This window comes from Pagrus major, chromosome 4, assembly GCF_040436345.1.
Source record: "Pagrus major chromosome 4, Pma_NU_1.0".
In the NCBI taxonomy this organism is placed as follows: Eukaryota; Metazoa; Chordata; class Actinopteri; order Spariformes; family Sparidae; genus Pagrus; species Pagrus major.
In genome coordinates this window covers 34,833,789-34,857,677 of record NC_133218.1, presented here as the reverse complement: position 1 = coordinate 34,857,677, position 23,889 = coordinate 34,833,789, and the positions used below count along the sequence as shown (strand labels likewise).

Here is a 23,889-nt window from a genome sequence, read left to right as displayed (position 1 = left end):
ACGGAGCTCAACTAGATGATAAACATTGCCATCTCTACATATGAATTCCTTTAGAAGTACATTTTAAAGCATTGTGCAGAATAAGCAAGGAGGTTTATGTTTACACAGAAAAAGCAACTTAAAAATGTCACCTTGAGGAGGTATTTTTTGAATACCGCCCATTTAATTGATTGATTGGTGGTAATGTAAGTACTTGTTAGGATCTGTTGTGTTACCTGTGAGGGTTTTAATACTACCTTGTACAATATGTACTGTGCATTTACACACCATGGGAGTTTTGTTTTCCTCTTAAAATCCTGTGATGTGTAAGCTTTAACCTGGGTTCATTAGCACAGTCAAACTCTCAGGTTTAGCATTTTGGCGAGAAAATCCATTTAACACCTTGTCCATTTCACTTTGATGAAAGAAAAATAAATCAGACGCTGTTACGTAACAAAAAAAAAACACAGTTGTCTGTTGCGTAACAACGATGTCTCCGCCCCCTTTTTTTTCTCCCCCTTCCTCCACTCGCTCCGCGCATGCGCAGTGGCGCCGTACACTCCGCCATTGAGGGACCCACGATCAGGAGGAAAGGGTCAGAGAGGCACTTCGACAAGCAGCAGCTGCACGTTTCCTCCAGTCTTCAACCCTCAACTTTGAGCCCGAGCCACCGTGTTTTTAACGCTTGACTCGCGCTCTCGTCGCACTTTCCCGTGGATGATTTTGTTTGACAACAGCGTGCGCGTCGTCTCTGCCGAGGAACGTGTTTTTACCGGATTCTAGAAGTAACGGGGCAGCGGAGAACCTGAGCTAGCGGCGGCTATAACGAGGCTATATAGCAGGCTAGCTACGTTAGCTAGCGACCTGGCTAGCTGCACGCGAGCTGAGCATTGCTCGGTGGTGGGGTTTGGGGGGGCGTATTGCCGTTACAGTGTCGTTTGATGGATCCGAGAATCGCCTGGTTTCAACCAGAACAACGTGGACCGGCTAACAACCTGTGGATGCAGATTTGGGAGACGACACAGGGACTCGGGTACTTGCATGTAAATAACAGCTACACCACCACCACCACCACCACCACCGGATCTCAGAGCACGTCGAGCCTGAAAGCGACCGTCAACGGAGCGCCGGGAGCCGTCCTCACCAGCAGAAACGGAGCACTTGACTCAAACACCGGTAGCGGTGAAGCTAGGACTCAGGGGATGTCGACCTCAATGGGGAACGGAGAAATAGCGGAACAGCGGGACTTTATACCACTGGAAACCAATAGCAACCACAACAACCGAGCCGCTGGCAGGGGCGGTGTCGGCGGAGGGGGGCAGCAGCAGCAGCAGCAGCAGCAGCAGGGCAGCGGGGTCGCCGTGCTTTGGAGGGGGCTGACGGACGGACACCCCAACAAAAGGAAAAGAGACAACAAAGCTAGCACTTTCGGATTCAATTCCAGCCTCTTGAACAGTGGCAGCGGCCCCAACACGGGAGGATATGACGGATACACGGGCACGCCATGGAAAGTCAGGAACTACTCAGAAGGAATTATGGGGTAAGAGAGAGAAAGAGAGAGAGTTTGGTAAAGTTGATTAAGATGTCTGGTTTTGGTGGCAGAGGCTCTCACTTGTAAACTACAAGTTAATTTACTGCCATTTCAACGCAGGCACACTGAACTGACATGCAGGGAGAGAGAGAGACAGAGAGAGAGAGAGGACTGAGGTTGTCAGCCTCACCCCACCCACCTTTTCATCCCCACCCACTGAAACTACGATTGGATAAGTTATAGGTGGCTCCCCCAAAAAATTAGCCATTAAAGTGAGTCTACCCCACTAATGACCAGGCATAATTCAAAGCACGATTGTTAACACAGCAAGTTTAGGATCAGATGTGCAGATCATCTTTAATTCAGACTATTAAAGGGAATGAAATTGATTTTACACATGCAAAAAGATGCACAAAACTCTGCTGAAGTCTTCTAGCTGTATTTTAAGTTTGAAAGAACACAGTAGTGGATTTTAGGTAACTATGAAGCAAACTATGGATTAGTTATTCTATTTGTATTCAGGGTTATATTTATAGGCACCATGCAAAATGCAGTTTAAACAACCAGGAGGTTAACCATTTAGGAGGTGGAGGAATAGATGTACTGCACATTTGCACTGTAACCAATAATTAATTTGGGCAGCAATTTGTTACAAACCAATTTGTATAAAGGAACACAGCGCACTTCTTGTGTAGCCTTCTAGGTGAGGTGAAGTGGTCTGTCAACAACAGGTTGTGTAAATGGAGTGAGCCAACAGAGAGCACCGAGGAGGTAATAAGGTGACACCCAAAACAAGAATGACACTTTTACAAGTGTGCCTCTTCATTGATTCGACTCCAGCCTCCCGAAGCCCGCAGATATTAAGCTGGCAGTATTTCAGAGGAAATCACGGTTTATGCGTTTGCCAAAGTTGTCAAACTGCTTTTGATTATAGTTCTGTGAGTGAAAGTCATCTGGAGTCTCTCTAAATGATGTACAAGCTAGGATTTGTGCATTGTAATTACCCAGCTTAAATGACTCAAGAATACAGTCGGGACATGAAGGCGGAGGAATATAGTGGAATGACAAGTCTTAGGCCCGTTGCATGCCTCTCATGCTAGGCTCCAAACTTGCAAAAGCACCTGCACACCTGTGCATTTTTGCGATTGCTACGTGCACTTTGGACATTTAAAACTTTGCAGTCTGTGGCTGCACATGGCTTCATGTTTATGATTGGCTCGTTGGTCTGTTGTACCCATAATCACTTCCTCTTCTGCCCTCTTTCAAAACACACCAACAACCAGGAAACAAATGTGTCCATAAAGACGATAAGAACGAAGGAGCAAGTAATAAACCAACTTTTTAGTGGCAAATACACTGGTTGCAAAACAGAGTCTATAGAAACCTATGAGAAAATGACCGTACTTCTTACTTGATATACACTTTTTTTTAAACCTCGGTAAACATTTTCCTTATAGGTTAATGGTCTCAATCGTTAGTTTCAAGTCTTCTTCAATGCAGCGCTACATTGATTTTGAACATTACGATCCCGTTTAGAGTAAAATAGGCGAGAAAGCAGGATATGCTTTCGAGCGTTGTAACCTAGGGATTGACAAGATGCAACCACGGCATAACCAGCTGCTTTCAGTTTGCTGAAATCCCTTCCCAGCTCCACCCTCTTGTCAAAGTACAGTCGCTTCTTTTGTCCACAGCGCCTGCTACAGTCAGGGAGGGTAGCCGAAAACTTGCACACGGACAAGAGTGTGGCCAGTGCTTTTATGTACTCAAGTGGTCCGCAGCTCTTTAACAATGTTGGCCAACCAGGATTCATTAATGATGGGGCAGCAATCCCTCTAGCTAAATGATTATTGTGAATCATTCACCATTAACGTGCTGATTTGTATGAGTAGTAGCTGTAAAATGCTTGTAGCAAGGAGCTGTGATCGGCCTGAATTCCGTTGGGAATACCGCGTCATTATAGTGACGAGTTTGCATATTGGGAAAAAAAATCAAATTGCCTACAAAACACACATAGATCTGCCAAAGTATAGCTCAATGCCCAATGTTAGTGTGACAGGACAACGCAGAGGAAGTGGATTTGGAACATACTGAGCATACAGATGGCAGGAGCATATGTAAATCATGCTGCATGAGTAATTTTAAAGGTTTTGGTGAATGTTTTGATGACTTTTTAATCAGTGAAAGTCACACAGCCATTTACAGCTGCTGTTCTTGGAGAAATTTACCGACTATTTGCAGCCACCTTTTTAAAAACCCATCGAGGCTGAGTGTTTGTCATTCAGATGATGGATACAGTATTGTTTTAATCCAACTTAAACTCTTTGCTGCGCACTAATGCCTGCATAATGTCAACAGGTATTGCTCCTGAAATCTGAGATAATTAATTGTGAAAGCAGTTGAAAGGCGTAGTGTGTATTTGAAGTGAACTTTTGTCGTATGCTTCATGTGTAGTTCATGAACTACTACTCAAGTCAGTGAGTCATAAACTTTCAGTGAGTGTGACATTTGCTTCATTAGAGAGCATGTGCTGTACATTTAGCTGTGTCATGTTCCTCATGAGAGAACATGTCCTCAAACATTGGGCAACAGTATAAGTCACGTGTTAAATGCACACAAGACATTTATTGACGTAGAACTACACCAGGGGGTCTTCTGTCATCACCAGAGTTTTTTTAGGCATTATGATAGAGAAGAAATATTTTGGTGGGTGGGGCTCTGTTTTAAAGACCTTTTAGGTGCACAGATTTCCCCCCCCCCTCCCCAGCCCTTTCTGGTTTGACATGTGTAGACAAGCAGAACGCCAGAGCGTGGAGCTCAGTCTTTGGCTGATCCTCATTTATAGTAATATGGAAGCTCTGTGTTTGCATAAGGACATTCTTTAGTGATTAGCTCTGCTAATACCAGAACCTGAACCTCAGAGCCTCGATCACACTCGGCTCCACTGAGGGCTCTCTGTCTAACCCAGACTCTGCTAATTCTCAATGCCAGCATGCTCTGTGGCATTACGGGGAATGTATTTCGACATACACTTATACAGACCAACATATTGCATGTGGGTATAAGAGCTGCTGTTGTTATGTTAATTCCACGGATAAATCTCCACTCATTATACATGTGTTGTTGCTAAAGAGATTGAATCTGGATGTGGGACGTATAGAAAAGAAATAACATCCTGCTCCGCGGCTGGTAATAGTGCATATACAATGTCTTCAATCAGGCAAATGGAGGGTCCTACAGTAAGCCTCCCCATCGTGGTTGGTAGCGTTGAGCAATATTTTCTTCATGAGCATCAATGTGTTGTATTTGCAAACCCCATCGGGGCCGCATGGCGTGCTTGTCATGCCTGATTGGCACTTTTACCATCAAGTACTACTCCCAAGCCCCGTGACAGGGTGGCTGGGGTCGCTGGGTTTCTTTATGCTGGCTAGCTACCTCAGTGTCTGAGATAAGCACTAAGGCAACATAGCAGTGTTGCAACGTGTATGTATATTTCACGATACTTTAACTAATTGTTGTAGTAGATTTCTTCTGTCAGATTTAGTGACCGGACTGTTGTTTGACATTTTCTGCGTCCCCCTTTTTTTAGTGTCACACTTTAAGATGCAGGATTGTAATGCAAGATTAGGGTTAGGGTTAACCCGGGAGTCATTGTTGCATTTGAAGTGTGCAAGTAGCAAAAAGGGTGCGGGTGGGAGTAGGTTCAGATGCATTTTTCCATGGGACAATCTGTACACTATATTTGGTCATGGGGTTTGGCTAGAGAGTCAGAAGCATGTGCTTATTTGTGTTTTACGCTCCTCCAGTCTTTCTGGAACGGAGACGGTCCAAGCGAGCAGCCCGCCTCCTGATGGAGAGGGATCTGTGTTTACATGCTCCACACGGCCTCACTTCCACAAAACAAAGCCAACCCTCTGAGAGAGAAACCCGAGCCCCTTCAGAGTCCGTCCAATCGGATCGGGAGTTCTAAGGGAGTGTTCAGACCCAATTTTCTGGTGGTGTAGAGCAGTTATTTAGATTCTTTATATGGGCACAGGAAGTCAGTGTAGCCTGGGAGAGCTGTGGACCGTTTCTGGCCGGCTGAACTGTGTTCTGATCTGGTGTTGTGGGTTTTTATTGTGTAGGCAAGATGCAATGTTGCAAAGTTCCAGTCATTTTATGACAGAGAGAGGCATTGTGAGAGAATGGATTCAGGGTGATAGGTGGATTTACTACATGGGTCTGTTGTTTTTCTCTGTAACTGGCCAGTGGCGTGTTATGGCAAGAAAAATGTATATTGTCAGCAGACCGGACCTGGCAATTGGGACCAACCAAGTATGTACGTGACGTACATACTTGGTTGCTCCCAATTGCCAGATCAGTCGGTTCAGTAATCTAAGCTTTCAGACAGTGTTGTAATGAGCAGCATTTCTGCATTTAAATTTTGCTGACTTGTCTACTTACATTATCATAAATGTTTCCAACAATTTATCCAGCCCAGAAAAACCTGTAATTTTATTCAAAGTAATGTTGTGTTTCGTTGGTCGCCTGTTGCTATAAATTTCGAGTCTGAGTGAAGCAGGAAGTCAGTAAAATTGACTTATCATACTGGAATAAAACTTAAAAACATTGCACTGTCTGTAAATATTTCTGCCTGAGTTACATAAAGTTTAATTTGCAATAGTGGTTGCTTGACAATGGAGACGACATCTCCCATGATCCCACACTGCGTCTTATGTTTTGTTTTGATTGAGAGATACCTAGTGGCAGAAATTACGACGTATAATAATCTACGCTGTATGTTTGCTGCGGTTGTCAGTTCGTAAGTAGCGCTGGCACAGCACGGTGTAGAGATGGATAACGATGGTAACAGCATGAGAAGATGCACTGCAATGTAGTTAGCACTCACTTCAGTTTGTCATTTGTAAACACTGTACATATGCAAAAATCCCTTCCGTCCCAGAGGTGTCCAGGGGGCGATCTCTGTTTGTCCTAAACACATTTTCCCTGCATCGTCCCTGGGACGATGGGACGCCATTAGTCTGGAGCCCTCTGTCTCAAGGTACAATTCATAATCTTTTATAAATGGAGCACCCACACACTTTCTAGAGTGGTTCTGTTGTACACAAGGGCACATCGCTCCTGTGTTAAATATTCCTTTACTCCTTCACTGTCCCACGTTTATTGCTTTGCTAGCCTGCCTGTGAATGCTAAGGCATTAGCTTCTGTCCTTTTCTTCTGACACTGTCATTGGCCCAGAATGGTAGTAATGACAGAGCAGCCTGCACTTTATTAATTTTAGAGCGGCCTGGTGTTGGCAGCTAGTTTCGAGTGGTGAAGCAAAACATCACTTGCAGGCTAATGAAATGTGTGGTTAATCGCTCACTGATGAGTAGCCCTGGCTTATGGTTTTATTGCCCTTTATTGCCACTGTCTTTTGAAGATTTATGACTCCCAGCACTAGCACCCAGATAGCACCACTGTGACTAGAGCGCCATTATTAGAACTTGTGGTTCTTCCAGCGTCTACTGGCTTTGACATCTATGCCACGCTCTCCCCTCTTTCTCTGCTCGCTGGCTGGCAGCCAAAGCATGTAAGCCAGCAGAGAGAGAAGCCTGCGTGCTGGTCATTTGGACGCTAGGTGAAACAGGCCCACTCTGAACAGCACGTGTGGGCGGCTCTCCATAACTCAGCCTTCCCATGTGTAGTGAGGAATGTGTTTTTCTTTTTTTCCCTCTTCCTGTCCAATGGAAACCCTTCCCATGCTCCAGACTGATGCAGTCAGCAAGCGACACACAGCACACTTTTTTTTTTTTTAGAGCGTGTGTTCAGACTGTGACCTTCTCAGCACGTGTACAAAGCAATGGGGCTTAGACAATTTCCTTTTGTCATGGCCTATGTTTATTTAAGTTTTGCCATATAATCACCTTTTCAGTGTTAGTGGTTTAGTACCAAAATGTTACAGCTTTATATTTCAAGTGTTACCCCAGTGAAGGGGGAGACACTGGAAATGCTACACTTCCTAAAAATATTGAACATTTTATTTTGAAAGTGAAAAGTGCTTGTTCTTCCCATTTTGTATTGATACTAACTTTGAAGCGATGTCATTTTGGGCTCAGACAGGTTGTTCTAAGTCGCAACTTTACCTCGCTCTTGTAGCAAAACATGTTGTACTAACAGCAAAACAACACAGTCAAGCTAAAGGCTTGAACATGCAACACAGAGAAGCCACACTGTCCTGTTGGCAGTCAATCTACAGCAGTACAAACTTTGTAGGAAGTTGTGAGCTACAACACAAACTACTTGATAGAGTAGAAACATAATGTACAATTTGTACTTTTTCTTCTTTTTATTTTTACACATCACACTACTTTAAATTTTGAACAAGAAGTGAATGCCCTACTATCTACACAGGTTCCAGATCAGTTAATAATAATAAGTTACTCTGAGAAAGCTTTGGCAATAAACATGGAAGTTCTGAAAATGACTGTAATTGAGAACTTATCAGATGTTGACACTGTGGTGTGGTACTCCGGGACCGCTACACAGTATCCCAATACCAACACAATGTGTGTATCCTGGCACTACCATATTTTTAGTCTCAGCTGTTCCTGTTTTGACCACAGTTCCCCGCTGCATCACTCAGGCATGACCATCACTAGCAGTCAGCAGTGTTTGGACTTCTGTGTAACTGGAGCCGTTTTTGTCCCAGCGGCCAACACTTAGCACCCCGGATCAGTTCATTGATGAAACATTAATGAATCCACCATCTGCGAGACACCGACACCTCCGCCTCCGCCTCTGTTTGTGGTTGTCCTCATTCTGAAGAGCTGTGTGTTTTTGTGTGTGTGTCTGTGTGTGTGTGTGTGATTTGACTTGTTTGCCTTCTGGCCAGCCCGTCATCCTAGACAGAGCAGTGTCGCATAACACACACTGCCCTCTTTTGTTGCAAAGGATGGCCCAAAAATTTCAAGCCTGTGCGAAAATGGGGTCATGATGTTGGGACTCTTTCAGGGACAATATGGTGGTCAAAACTGTAACATCGCGACCAATCTGATCTGATGCATAACACTGGGACACTTCATTGCATCGAGCTCGGTCATCAATCACCTGTCTCAGGCAGGTGTTTCTTGACACAAGAATGTTGTATCTTCATACCCGTCTTTAAGTATGAAATTCTTTCGCTATTCTACCGAGACACCTTTGTACCGTAATAATAAAAAATATCTGAACAGTCAGTGTGTAGTGCTCAGTGTGATGCAACAATAACCTCTTTTTTCCTTCATCCTACCCAACTTAACAGATGGCTCTTGTTCACATGAAGGCATTTCAGCGCCACACCCAATCCTCTCTCTCTCTCTCTTTCTCTCTCCCCATTTTTCTCTCACACCTTATTCTTCATACCTTATTTTCAGAACTTTCCCTCTCTTTTTTACCTTTGCTGTCATATTTTTCTTCCGATTTCACCCCCTTTCAGCTGTGCCAAGGCCGAATTATGCTTCTCTGACATGGCGTTGGGGTGCCTTCATGTCGAGGCTCTGTAGGGATGTTTGAGGATCCCACTGTTGCTCATCATCAAACATTTCATAATACAAAAACATGATGGCATGCATCATGACTTAAATACATAAACCCAGGTTATGTGCTATGCTAAAAGAGGTGGAACAAAAGCACTGTTTCTGCAGGTTATAAAAACAGATAAACAGGAGGGCAATATTGTAAATTGCACCAAATCATGAGCTCATTGTGTTGTCATACCCATAACTGCCATAAAAAATGTGCACCACTGTTTAATAGTACATGACACCTACATGTAGCATTGGTGGCAGTGCTATGACAGCTATGCTCAGTTAAAAATCAGCTCCCTCGCCACAGGAATTGATATTGATTACTTACTAGTCAATCGGCGGAAAATGAATCTGCAACTCAGGGTTCCTTTTTACACTTGTTGCTCTGGTGCGCCTAACTTTATATCGGTTTGTGTATCAGATTGCTAAATCCTAAATGTCCATTATAAACTATGATGATCTGGCCAAGGGTTGCCTCTCCCCCAGGCGCTGTCTCACTTTCTCTTCATGTCCTCTCATGGGCCAGCACGGCAAAATGTTACCGGATTAGGCAGCTTAGGACCAGGAACAGGTGGACTGGTTACCTCCACTGATGATGTTGGGTCTAGGCTGGGCACTGCAGAAATGTTCATTACGAAAAATATCGTCAATAGACCAGTTCAAAATTCAGAGAATTATGCTTTGAGGTTGTGAGTTTATCTTGTTGTTTATGGAACGTGGGAGGGGAGGGGAGCAGTACATGGTGTGGTCTCACACATGCACGAACACTCCCACAGACATGCACATGACATGTGCAAGATGTATAGTACATGAAGTCCCGCTATAGGCTGACAAAATAATCTGTAGAAAATATGTCTATAGGCTAATATTTATTCAAAAGCAACTGTCCACACATAGCTGGTGTTTGTTAAAAAGATTTTTATATATTGTCTAGGTGATGATAGGTGTGACCAATTAAATAGTTTAGTCACACTTCGCAGATTTTTGGGCACATGTGTGCCTGGAACAGTTGCACCCTGGAGCCCTGCAACTACTCTGATAATAGATAAATTGTTGAAATAATTTTTCATGCAGTAATCTAAACATATTCAGCTGTTTTTTGGGCTCTAGTCAATTGTGATGTGTATTTTGTATGTTTTCTCATGTATAGACCTAACAATTGATCAATTATGAAAATAATCATTTGTTGGAGCCCTAAACTGGTACAGTTGTGAATACGACTAAACCTAAAAAAGACGCACAAATCCCTGAGTCTGCAGATCAGTGACACTCAGTGTGTCTCTGACTCAATGTAAGAAGCGTGTTTATATCTCCATAGCAGCCTTTTCCCTGAGAACCGTCATTCATATGTTAGTCACACATTCAGGGCAAATTGTAATGAGCTCCAAAATGAGTCAAGCCTTTAACTAACGTCAAAGGCGACCATCAGTGACACGAGAATAAGAAATAGGAAAAGAAGAAAAGGTTTAGGAGGCGAGAGAACTTTTTCTTTCTCCTCTAGGAGACTCAGCTTTGTGGAAACCTGTTCCACAAGATTACATAACATTACTATGATATATGCAAGTGGGATTATCCGATAAGCAGTGCCAAGGACCCATTTGCTCCCTGGGCAGGCACAGTACTGAGATGAAACTTGATCCAAGAAGGTGGGGCACACGATGGGATTTCTGTGGTCGCTCCCACCATGTGATGACAAGGGAGCAATAGTGGCCTGTTTGCTGTGAAATGAAACCTAGTGTTGCTGTTGTAGAGGATGCCGGTTTTGCAAAAAGAAAATGTTTTTAGTTTATTATAATGCTTTATGATGACAGCAAACTGAAAAAGATTATGATAGATAATCCCCACAGACAAATGTCCTCTTTTTAGCTAGTTTGAAAGCTGTCATTCATTACCCCAAACTATAAAATCATTCAGTTCAATTACAACACATTATGGTAACTTAAATTGGTGTTAAGCTTTGAGCTGAGGTGTCGGGTACAGAGAGCTGTGTTCCCTTGACCACAAAATCAAAACTGAAGTTGTATCTGTAATAATGCAGACTGTAGCTGCTGAGTTTCCGTTACCCTGAAATGAAACCTAATCTTTCTGTGATGGAGGATGGAGTCTCTGCAATGTCCACAGGGAAAAAAAGATTAGTCATTAAAATTCAGTTACCATGTTGGAGGAGGGGCTGTAAATATAAACAGAAACTTTTTGTCTCCTCTTCCTTTACAAGAAAACAAAAATGTAGGTGTGTGAATTGCAACATTTGGTATTTGGCCACATGTATCATCCAAACGAAGTAGACAAAAGGGTGGAACTTGAACACCTAATCAACAAGGTGGATGTCCCATGTAATGCTGGGATAATCACTCATTTTGTGCCATAAACGCAGATACAGCAAATAGAAACTCAATTTCCTGTGACTTTCTGTGGCATTTTTCACCATTTTTTCAGACATTTTCTAGTCGAAGTGGTCAATCGAGAAAATTATAGGCGTATGAATCGATAAATAATAATTTGTTCCAGCTCTAGTCGAGATGACTGATACTTTTAAAAACTTAAGTCCAATGTCTAGCTGTCTGATAAGCCTTCAGACTAGCTGCCCCGGTTAATATTTCTTATGCAAGTGCAGCAGTATGTGCACACCTCCTCATGTCTTGTTTTTAATACAAAATTTTTGTTGAACTGATCACAGCCTCACTAAAGCATTTGGCTGCAGCAACTCGGGGGTTAGAGGGTTTTTTTTTTTAAGGTCACCATGATAGCATTTGGCTGGGGGAGAAGAAAGTTTTATATGCAACTGAATTCCCTACATGGTTAGCAGGGCAGCAACCTTTCCGTGCTGCGTCTGTATCCAGGGCTTCTGCTAAACTGAGTCTCTGAGACCTAAGAAGCACTAAAGGTGAAACCCAGTCAATTTTGACTGTGTCAGGTTAAGGGTACTTGTTACATAAAACCCAGACAGTAGACACACACAGTGCTCTTTGGGGCATAATCCAAACTACTGTCAGTCAGTGTTAGTAGCTGCTACTGTTTTTCCCGTCCATGTATCTGTAGGCTTTCCTCTGTGTTCTTATTTAAGATCAGAAATCTCACGTTTCTTCTCTTTCTCGATATTTGCATCTGGGGGAATGTAAACTGCAGCAAAAAAAACATGTGAATTCTCTGGGCAGATAAAATGGTCAGCATCTTAAAGAGGCAATCTCGAAGATTTCCGGAAGCGGCAATTGCAGGTGTATTTTTGGATCTCCCAGAGGCCCAGAGTCGCCTGTGTGACGTCAGTCAGTTGGCAGCTTTGCCACACCTCCATAAAAACACCACATGAACGCGATTTGCACCTTTTTTTTTTAAAGTTTCATTGTGCGCTTTTATCTGTCTTTTATTTGTTTGTTTGGCCATGACTGTTAACAGTAACATTAACCGTTTACTCCCAACGGTAGCAGAGACCAGGGCAAACAAAACTGCTATGTTGCGTGCGAACTAACTATTCTCTCTGGCCGACCAACCACTGCTGGGGTGAACGCGTCACTAACTGCGCTGCTTATGATTATTTTCCAGGAAAGTCGCCATCGTCGCCCAGTGTACATCTTTGGTATTACAGCAAATGCAATGGCTTTCATCAGTGCGCCATAGGCTCAATCATCGTGTTACCTTATTGGGCGATATATAGTGAGCCTCACTCACGTAAACACAGAGTCCGCCTTCCCTTGTCTTACCTGAGTGGTGCGTTCTGTTGGCTTGGAATTAGGGTCAAACTAAAACTGAAAGCCAAATGAAAATAAGCAGTGACAAAACTGATTGTAACTGAAACTAAATAAGAACAACACCCTTGTCAGACACGTGCATGTGTAGATGCTTGTTGTGTGTGCGTGCCTGCATGTTTGTGTTCTTATTTGTCCGCCCACAGAGACTTTCCCCCGCGTCTGTGTATGTAGACAAAACTGGTCAGTGAAAAGGTCAGCGCATGTGGGCAGAGCGACCTGTTCCAAGGACAACTGCGGTACCCTTGCTCAGCCCGCCCATACAAGTTGTTTTTTTCTACCAACATAACACTGGGTCGCAGCAGGGGTTCCTGTTTTTGTTTTCTCAGCCCTACAGTTTTACCAGAAAGGAAAAAAGTTGGTCTGGGATAATGTTAAAACGCTGTTGGCTCTCTTTGGGAAGATGAAACCCTTGGTGCCATAACGGGCCTAAAGTTACACCTTTTTTACCGTCTCCAGGTCTTTTCTGGTTTTCAGTAAATATTAACCTCCAACCCTACAGTAAGAGTCAGTTCATACTGCAAAGCTGTGTGGAGGATTCATTATTTTCTTGATGTATATGAAATGTGATGCATGTGATTGCCCGAGTGCTCCGATATATACCTTCTAGATGACTTATAAATTTCTACCATAAGAACAGAACATTCAGTCAAAACCAATGATTTGGATCCTGGGCATGGATCTACCTGTAGCTCCGCAGGAGAGCTGATAATGAAAGTATTCACAAACTCCTGCTCTTTTTTAGAGACTTCTGTTTGAGGTTTTTGCAGCACCCTGCTTCTCATTCTGCCTCTACATGAATTCATATCTTTGGGTCACCCTTGTACATAAAGTCTTCATCTATTGGGTTGTGTTCAGCTGCCTGGCTCAATGAAACCTCTCTCTCACTGCAGAGGGGAAAAGTACAGCTAAAATATATAATTTGCGGCATCAATTTTCCTGCGGGTCTGGAGATCACAGTCATCCTTCATTCACAAGACTTTTATCACTGACCTTGGGTATTACACCCCCCCATTACCAAACTCAATTAATTTGACTTCAGCGCTTTGATTATTGGGCATGCAGAGAGATGAGGAGAAAAGTTTGACACAACTTTGCCATTGTGAGGTGTGAACACCTCTCAGCTTATTCTGATTACCTGCAGTAACTGGAGTCTTGTGTGTCAATATGTGAGAAGAGAGAAGAGAATGCAGCTATTAGCTGTGTCCTGTCAGTGTGACTCTGTCTGACATCTGTATCTGTGGCAGTGACTGTTGGCACTCTTGGCATCGCATGATGTACTTTTTTGCTCTGCTAGCAGGGAGTGCACAATTTGGACCAAGGCAATGACAAGCCCTGGGTGCGTTCATTTCCCTCTGTGCCGTGGTTAAAATATGGCTAAAACTAGTTTTGAATTTGTTGAAACTAACTTACTCTGTTGACAGAATGGTATCAGTTACACTAATCTGTACTGTTTGACCTGTTCTTATTACGATCAACGTGCGAGAGTGTAAATAGATAGTACCTGCAGTGTGTATGTTTTGCCCACATGCTTAGCATCCATTTGCAGCATGGTTAAGTGAAGCTAACTAAAATGTGTGTGCTGTAAATACTCCAAATGGAAATTATGATGGTCTGGATCAGGGATGCAAATTTAAGGCAATTTCTTTAATTGACAGTAAAGTGTATTTTGATATATTTGATGAACAAGTATTTGTAAATTGTAACAGGATATTTTTTTATGTTTTCGCGCCCATCTCTGATTGTAAGTTAATACATTTTCATTCGGTTAAATTCCAAACGGTGATTAATCATTAACATCTCTAGTCTGGACATCTAATTGACTCGATTAGGACAAAAAAAAACAAACATATTTTTTTCAGTCTTCTCACAATACTTGTGTTCTGTGTACTATGCAGGTTACATGAGGAGGTCAATGACTTCTATGATTACATCTCCCCACGGCCGGAGGAAGAGAAGATGAGACTGGAGGTGGTGGACAGAATCAAGGGAGTCATCCACGACCTGTGGCCCAGTGCTGAGGTAAGCATCACCCCCAACCCCCTTTATTCACTTCTCTTTTTTCGGATTTTTCTACTCGGCAGAAAGGAATAGATTTGTATACCAGTGAAGAAGTTGGTCACTTATAAACATGAAACACCGTGGTTGTTGCACAGTTTGAGTACTGTGAACCTGCCCCCTGGGTCACAGTGGTCTCTGTATGTTACAGCACTCAATCGCCACAGTTTGTATACAAGCCAGCTAATTTCTATAAGCTTCAGCCTTGCATAAAGCATCATCTTGTTTCCTGTTATCTCCCTGCTACACCATACTCCGTTTGGGTCATGTTATCAGCGCCACCTCAGGCAGTCTTGTACCCACTGACATACTGTAGATCCTGCTGATAGAGCAGGGTGCTTCAAAGTGTGCATAGGAGCTTAGCAGTTCCTGAATTAAGGAGCACAATACCCAGTCCTGGCCAGTATTATTCCTTTACTTCTGTGGAGTAAACAAGGACCACCTGGTCATTCACTCAATGTGATTGCACACTCATGAATGTTTCCTGTAGCCAGGTATATATGGAAGCTTCTTTAGGCCAGTTTAACCAAAAAATCTCCATGAAAGCGCAGTTCAGTTTGGGTTTTTAACAATGTTCGAAACACATAGTGGGGCGGACGCACTCATGCCACAAGTGAAAGCATGTCAAGATGAGATAAAACAGAGCTCACCTGTTGTTATGTCACCATTCACAGAAGTGTTGTGGACTTACTCTGCACTCGTTAGCAAACATGGCTCTACAATCAGCTTAGCCCTGGACATGTGACTGGGCTGTAAAGCAGTGTGTATACTACTGGTTGTAGTGGGATGTAGGGAGGTGGTTTGAAGGAGTAAAGGTTGGGTCAAGGCTTATTTCTATTTCTGTTCAGACGCCAATTTGTGCGCCGGAGGTTAAAGATGTTTTGGCCACCTGAATAGTGTGCAGGTTAAGAGATCAGTGTTTGCTTTGTAAACCCTGCCAGTTTTGATTTCCACAAAAGCCCATGTCCACATCAATGCAACATTAAACAGAGGATATTTGCTTGTTTCATTGAGGCCGCCTGGTCTTTAATCGCTCAGTTGCAGTGCAGCTGAAGTGGTTTCAAAATATTGAAGCGACACTCACTTTCCTTTAGGCCCTGATGGGGTAGTTCTTGTGCCACGCCTTTGGAGTTTGTTTGGGCTTGTTAGTAAATCGACGCTAAGCTTTAGAATAATGACATCTGTGCAGCTGGAACAGGTTGTTGTAGTGAAATTGAGTGTGGGAAAATCCGAACGCTATATTGACGGCTTCTTGGAACACCTTTTGGCTGTTCTACAGGATGTGCATGAATTAATGTAATTCATAGTAAATCAAAATAAATAAAAGATAACAAACGATGTTTACGAAGGGTGTGTAACTCTGCGTTCCATCTCTGCAGGTCCAAGTGTTTGGGAGTTTCAGCACTGGTCTTTATTTGCCAACAAGGTGAGTCATTTGGTTTTCTAAACCAGCTGCTGCTCTTTTATATCTTTCAGCTGAACTGTGAACTTGCCCTCTCCAAAATGTCGAGCTCTGTGTAGCCAGACAATCTTTAATTGCTTTGGATATAGTGGTTTAGTAATTTTTAGCACAGCTGATCCTGCACCTTTTTTTAAAACTTAACTCTGAGCAAGGCCTACAACTGGCACAGCCACACGCAGAAACGCACAACCGCCTACACACACAAAGGAAATACTTGCTTGCTTGACACACAGACAAGTCACCTGGATTAGTGGACTTTTGATACTATACTGAGCACTTTAATGGGACTAATCTGTTTGGGGATGCATGCATGTCTGTGGGTGATGTGCCTCTCTTATTCTGAAAACAAAAGGGTGTATTTGCTTGTATTTAAGTAACAAGGCACAGATAATTTGCACTGTGTTTATGTGTTTGTGCATGCGTGTCTTGTAGTGAAGGCTTGTGTGTAACAATGTGTGAAGTGAACACATAGCGCTGCTACACGTACACATGGGCTGGCATCTTTAAGCTGTGACTGAAGTTGCAAATTACTCATCCACGAGATGGAAGCAGAGCCACCTGTCTGCAGTAAGCTTTCATGTGGAGCATATTTAAAAATTAGTTTCATTTTAGATGAACAGGAAGAAGAAGTTATGGTAACAACTCATGTAGGAAAACTAAATAATAAAAAAAGAAGAAACAAACCTCGAGGCAAATATAATTATAGGTATTAGCATCCTCTGTGTAATCTCTTTGTTTGCCTACGACAATGCAATCCAAAGAAAATTTTGAATTGACAGGATGTTGTACTCAGGCATCAGTTAAGGTGGTCTTGCGTCACAGGTAAATGTCAAAACATAATGCAACTGTAGCACAAGTAGAGAAGAGTCATAAAGTTCAAAGCAAACTCACAGGAATGTCAAAGTTGTGCGCAGTTACTCACAGACTGGTCTGTACACCAGTTGTTGGTGTATTTACAGCAGAAAAGCGTCTTTGTTAATGGTCAACCATTTAGGACGGTGTGTAATTTGTGCTTCTATTTGTTCGTGTTTCCATGACCCGTGTGCTGTTGTATGAGATGCTCATGTGCGTTTTATATAAACAGTCTCAACAAGTTTTTTCTATTATTTCTCTTTCCCAATAGTGATATTGACCTGGTCGTTTTTGGGAAGTGGGAGACTCTCCCACTCTGGACGCTGGAAGAGGCTCTCAGGAAGAGGAATGTTGCAGATGAGAACTCCATCAAGGTTTTGGACAAAGCCACGGTGAGATGGTACTCACTCGCAAGTGTGCATAGTGTTGCAAGATTAGATTTCTGTCGGTTGTATAGCAGTTTTCTAGTTGAGTTTTCAGGATTTTGGGACTATATATCATCTCAGATTTTGGATATGGTTAAATGTTGTCTTTTCTTGGTTTAAAAGGCTGTAAAGTGATGTAATTTTTTGTATTTACTAGACTATTCTATGGGCTCTAATACCTGCCTTTGTCATTATATCCGCATTACTAACGATTATTTATCAAAACTCTCATTGTGTTTATATTTTGTACCAATAGTCATCCCTACAATATTGTCAAAATATCGATATGGAAGTCTTTTGTCAAAAATATTGTGATATATATCGCAATTTAGCCTAAAATATCCCAATATTTTTTTAAGGCCATATCGCCCTGCCCCAGTGCTCATCTCACTTCTCTCAATTCACTTGTGAAACCTAAAATTTGTGACTCTTTGCAGTTTTCCTTAGCTATTCCCATTAAAATAAACTGTTATTTTACATGATTGAAGCTTGCACATTAATTTCAGAGAAATTGCACTTCTCTGCTTTTAAATGTTTTGCTGTCAGTGGTAATGAAATAGACAGTCACCATTTGAGGCTAGCAGTTAGAGGCTACATTGGCTGTAACCATCATATCGCTGTTGGCAGGTGATTGTCATTGTTGGTCATGTGGGGGCATAGGCGTATAAAATGACAGTAACTTTGGTTCTGCGGCATCAATTTTGATCTTTTTTTTGCAATGCAAGTGCAATGCTAAATCAGTGGAGTTCTCTTTTAAAGATGTGTCTTTTTTTGGCTGGGATTTAATTTGTGATAATCCTTGTGACAAATTGAATGATTAATAACTGTCAACAATCTGTTTCAGTCATTAATCATTGTGTTGACGGTCATACTCAGGTCGTTTGATGTTAGTTGTCAGTTTTATGGGCTGTAAAACACGTCAGTAGAAGCAGTTGTGACAGATCTGACGACACTGGTTTCTCTGCATGTCTTGTATTCAGGCATGTTCACAGATAATTACATTGCATCAAGGTTAATGCCAAAAAATTCTTTTTGGCATGACTTGAGTAGCTAAACCACTGCCAACCTTGTGTTTGTGATTTGTTTATTTTAAAACTGTGCATAGATTAGATTTTCCTTTCACTCTGAATTTATTTTCTTTCAGGACTTAAAGGATTTGAATAAAGCCTTTTTTTGTGGTCCAAGTACAACTTTAGTTTGGCATTTTTAAGAGCTGATGAGCACTTTAAATCAGTGCTCAAGGAGTTTAGTTAAGGATTAGATCTGTATAGGTGGGTTTGTGTATGATTGTGCATGTGTGTTTATGTTTTCAGGCTTACAATAGACTTGGTTTATTTACAGCTGTCCTACATCACAATGTCAGGAGATGCTTGAGCCAAGCATGTGATTGTTTGATTGTATCCGGTCCAGTATGAGCATCTGTATCATATGTGTGTTCCCAGGTTCCCATCATCAAACTGACTGACTCCTTCACTGAGGTCAAAGTGGACATCAGCTTCAATGTGAAGAGTGGTGTTAAAGCTGCCTGGCTCATCAAGGAATTCAAAGAGGTATGGCTTGTAACACTTTATAAAATGTTTATAAAATGTCTTTCCTGTATTGTGTTTTTCCTGTATCCGTGGCATACAGAACCTTATTTATTAACACCTGTTGCCACTGTTGTTGCTGTTTGAAGTGTAAATTGTTTGAGCATTTCTGCAGCTTACCTGACTTAGACTTTACCTAGTCTGAAGCACAGAAGTGGAAACATTTTTACAAGCTCTGCCTCTGGGCTCTACAGTTGGTATCATTGCCTCAAATACTGCCTTTGGCTTTCCTACAAATTTCTCACATCTCTCTCAGGTTTTAAAGATGCCTGAAATGTAGAAATCTGAATGGTATCCAACTTACAATATTCAAAAACAAATTAATATAGGTGTTATTTTAGAATGTAAGAGTTTCTTAGTAGCATCTAAAGCTTTTAATAGTACTTTTTTAACAAACATTTAATCACATCACAGGAAGTAATTTGAATCAAAAGCACTGCTTGATGGAAACTCAATGTGTTGTGAACTGGCATTGCTCACAAAAGTAGAAAACAGGAACATTTTAAGTGATTAGCAGGACAGGCTGCAAAAACTCCAGGACTTGACTTTAAATACCTCCTCTGGAGGGCGCTGTAGACATCAGAATCTGTACCTCACTATGTCCATACTGTGTCTGTCCTCTGTCCTGTAGAAATACCCTGTGCTGCCTTACCTGGTTCTGGTCCTGAAGCAGTTCCTACTTCAGAGGGACCTCAATGAAGTTTTCACCGGTGGAATCGGCTCCTACAGTCTCTTTCTCATGGCTGTCAGCTTCCTGCAGGTCAGATTGACTTGGTTATTAATTAACAAGAGCTCTGAATGTTTATATCAACTTATTGTTTTTCTTAGTGTTTATTTTAAATACAGTTCTAATTCTGAATGATATTATAAAATATCCATTATTCTGCACATAAACAATGAGCGACAGCAACATATGCAGTGTAAAAAAATTTGATTTTAGAAGTCTGGACAGCAAAAAAATGAAATGCAACTTTTTTTAAAAAACAGATCCAAACTACTGGCATTGCTAACAAAAGTAAAAGTTGGAGGTAGTTTGAAATGCGATTCAAGATTCGTATTTCAAAGTGTCTTTCATTTTCTTAGGCTTCTGTTTCTCAAGCTACGTCAGCAGCATACGTTATGACAGATGCCTACGTTGTTACCACAGCAACCCATGCCCATCTGTTGATGTTGTCTAGGTGCACAGCTCCGATCTGACCACTTAGAAATAACAGTCTGTCTTTCAAACCTGATTTCAGAAACAAATATGTTTTACCTGCAGTCTGAACATAGCCTAGTGATCAGTGACATCATCAGTGACTTGATAATCTCAGTGAGTGAATTCCCACTCACTTCGGATCAATCCTGACATCCCCTTGCACTGCGTATTTTCCAGCTTCACTACAGGGACGATGTGTGCAGTCCCAACATCAACATCGGTGTTCTGCTCATCGAATTCTTCGAGCTCTACGGTCGCCACTTCAACTACCTGAAAACGGGTATCAGGATAAAAGATGGCGGTTGCTACGTTGCCAAAGATGAGGTCCAGAAGAACATGATGGATGGCTACAGGCCCTCCATGCTCTACATTGAGGACCCACTGCAGCCAGGTAAGACCAGTAAACACAAAAGATAAAGGGTTAGAAGGTGTGCTTATCCTCAAAAGGTCAACATTTCAATTCCCTTCCCAGATATTGGACTGGCATGTTTGGTCGGGCTGTCATCTTTTATACAAGTTGTCCATCTGTCTTTTGTCCAACAGACAACGATGTCGGTCGGAGTTCATACGGTGCCATGCAGGTGAAGCATGCATTTGACTACGCCTACGTGGTGCTCAGCCACGCTGTGTCACCCATCGCCAAGTACTATCCCAATAACGAGACTGAGAGGTGAGACGAGGCGCTAAGTGAAGAAATTGTGATGATCGAACGCAGTCAGTTTATTATTGCAATAATTAGGCATGTGCTGTCAGGGTTGTTTATAATGTCAACTCTAAAATTGGAGTATTTCAGTTGCTGTTGTTACGTTTTTATTCACATTACATTTACTCTCAGACTGCTGTATAAACACCGGTGTAACAGGTATACCTTCTTCTCTATCCTATCACAGCATACTTGGCCGAATAATCCGAGTAACGCAGGAAGTGGATGAATACAGGGAATGGATCCGAAAGAACTGGGGGAGCCCGTCTCAGAATGATCTGCCACTCAACAGTACGTTCAAAGCGTTTTATTATTATTTGCTGTTTTTCACTCAATACATACGATTTTCACAGTCTTATTGAAACTAAAATCTCTTTGTTTCTGTAGAAAATGACGTCACGCTGTTTGAGTCCCAGCAGCTCGATGAGTGCAACAACAATGTTCCGGACGATGACGATGACGATGTTGTTGAAGTTCAAACGTCGCCCCCAAACAGCAAAACCTCCTCCAACTCTTCCTCTCCATCGCCTTCACTGCGCTCCACTCCCTCCTCTTCTCCACTGTCGCCTTCTTCCACGGCCTCAACCTCCAGCTCCAGCGATGCGGTCAGTCACACACACGCAGAGCCCTTAAATTTTGTGCTCTTGCATTTATGTGTATCATTTGAAGCTACATGAGTAAATGTTCTTGTTTTGGAGTGACTATTCAGTCATCTATTTTTGTTGGTTTTTCCCCAGGACTCTGATGGCACGCCGTGTAAGACGGCCAAGCAGCAGCCTGGCCGGGGCTCCAGCGCCCACAGAGAAAAGTCTGCCGTCGTCAACAATCACAGAACACAGAGCCACACTACCAGCACTCCATCTGGAAGCAACAAGGGGGGAAAGGTACGCTCAGCTTTACATCATACATACACTTAGAGCACATAATGCACCACAGCATTAATAAACAGACAGAAAAACTGGAACGTTTTGTGTTATTTTCTTATGAAGTATGCTTGATAATGAGCTATAAAAGATACCAATTTTATCATATTTCTCCACCACTATCTGCCTGTAGTATACTGTGTTGAATTCCCAAGGAAAACCTTTCAGATACTGGACAGATTTTTTTTTTTCTGCGTGTTCTTTCTCCAGGCCAGGATGTCCCGTTCTCACCAGAAGAGCGGCCACCACGGGCAGCAGAGCTCCTCCTCCAGCACCAAAAGTCATCCGAGCAACAAGCCACACCACCAGGGCAACAGCAAGAAGAGGAAAAATGTGCGAGACTCTACACAGGAAGACCTCTGCAGATAGGGGTGACCTCGCCTGCCCCCGCCCCTCGGACCCCAACCCCAACCCCCGTCCTTGTCTGCAACTGACTGACTGTCCTGTCCCACTTCTGCTGCCAGACTCCAGCCTCGGGAGGTTGTTAGAAGTATAAAACATCTACAGTATCTGTCTCTCTGTCAAGCTTTTCGGGGTGACGAGCAACGATTTCTAGCAGGAAAAAAAAAAAGAACAAAAAAAGAATTGTCATAGGAAATGGGGTTTAATTTCTTGGACCTAAACTGAAATCACAAAGGATAAAATGCTCATTTGCTTCCCAACAGCTTCTTTTACGGAGTGGTTTGTCCTCCTCACAGCCAGCACCTACACAACATGCCTCTTGCGCCTCCTGCTGTACAGGAATAGACAGGTCGGGTGTCTGGATCAACTCTGGAGCAATACCTGGAACTGCTGGCTGGAAAATAGGATCAAAAATTTTATCAAAAAAAAAACAAAAAAAAGGAGAAAAAGGCAAATGGCTTATAATGTACAAAAAGAAAAATGTTATGTTGAACTGAAGACAAATGTGCACAGATTTTAAAGATGGTAACTTACAAATGCAATCAGTAAGAGTGGGACATAACTTATGCATGAGATTTTTTTTCGTTGGTTGATTTTTCTGTTGGTTTAATCTGTTTTGTTATGTCTAAAAACAGGTTATACAAAGATTTGTACAAAAAACGCATAAGTAGAAAAAGGTAAAAAAAAAAAAAAAAAAAATACAATTAAGAAGAAATGTTTCATATTACCTTTTTACAAGATATACCGATTGAAGACATGTAAACGTGCACATCTTGTGCCCGCAGCTTTCTGGCCAAAGCCAACAGCTGGTTCGGGTCCCATTGCCAACAACATAAATCATCAGCATCTACTTTTACTCCTGGTTGCTCTCTGTGAGTTTGCTACAGTGTTAACATTTAGCCTTTAGTGAGCCACTGCTCACATACAGCCCTATAGACGACTGGATGGAGCCTGTCCTCTCACCCAGCTCAATAGCACAGCCACACCAGTGTAGAGGCTTTAAGACTACAGGTTTAAATTAATAAGGGGTGATAATGATTTTATTCTGAAATCCGACACTTGAAAAAAAAAAAAAAAAAGATGTGTTAACAATACAACTGTGGGTGATAATCTGTTTCTTTGGTAATTTACCCACTGCGAAATCATTTGTATTTGTTAAATGTATTTATTTTTTATTAATTATATGAACATAGTATGGATATATGTATTATTAACATTAGGGCCCATATCTTTGAGTCCTATATTTGAAATAGGATCCGTTGCGGGGAGGTGGGGTGGGAACAGGTATATTCAGGTACAGTAAAATACCACCTTTATTATTTCATTGGGGATTTTTTTTTGTTTTTTCTTTTCAGTGGCAGTTGAGTGACCAAGTTACTTTGGAAGGTTTGAGAGACCGTTTTACAAGTTCTCGGTGAGAATTTCGTTTTAATATGTGGCTGGTCTACTTTAAAAGGGAGCTGATTTTTTATTTTATATGATA

At 42.1% G+C, this 23,889-nt stretch overlaps 1 protein-coding gene across 1 annotated transcript; it reads left to right on the top strand.

The window, feature by feature from the left end:
- The first annotated feature begins 545 nt into the window (after window positions 1-545).
- On the top strand, window positions 546-22,666 carry tent4b (terminal nucleotidyltransferase 4B). The gene is made up of 12 exons (XM_073464174.1): window positions 546-1,519; window positions 14,696-14,819; window positions 16,235-16,281; window positions 17,441-17,561; window positions 19,037-19,144; window positions 19,812-19,940; window positions 20,556-20,769; window positions 20,922-21,048; window positions 21,269-21,372; window positions 21,469-21,686; window positions 21,819-21,965; window positions 22,215-22,666. The coding sequence occupies exons 1-12, from the start codon at window positions 921-923 to the stop codon at window positions 22,371-22,373; spliced, it is 2,097 nt and encodes a 698-aa protein (XP_073320275.1). The 5' UTR covers window positions 546-920; the 3' UTR covers window positions 22,374-22,666.
- The last annotated feature ends 1,223 nt before the right edge of the window (window positions 22,667-23,889 follow it).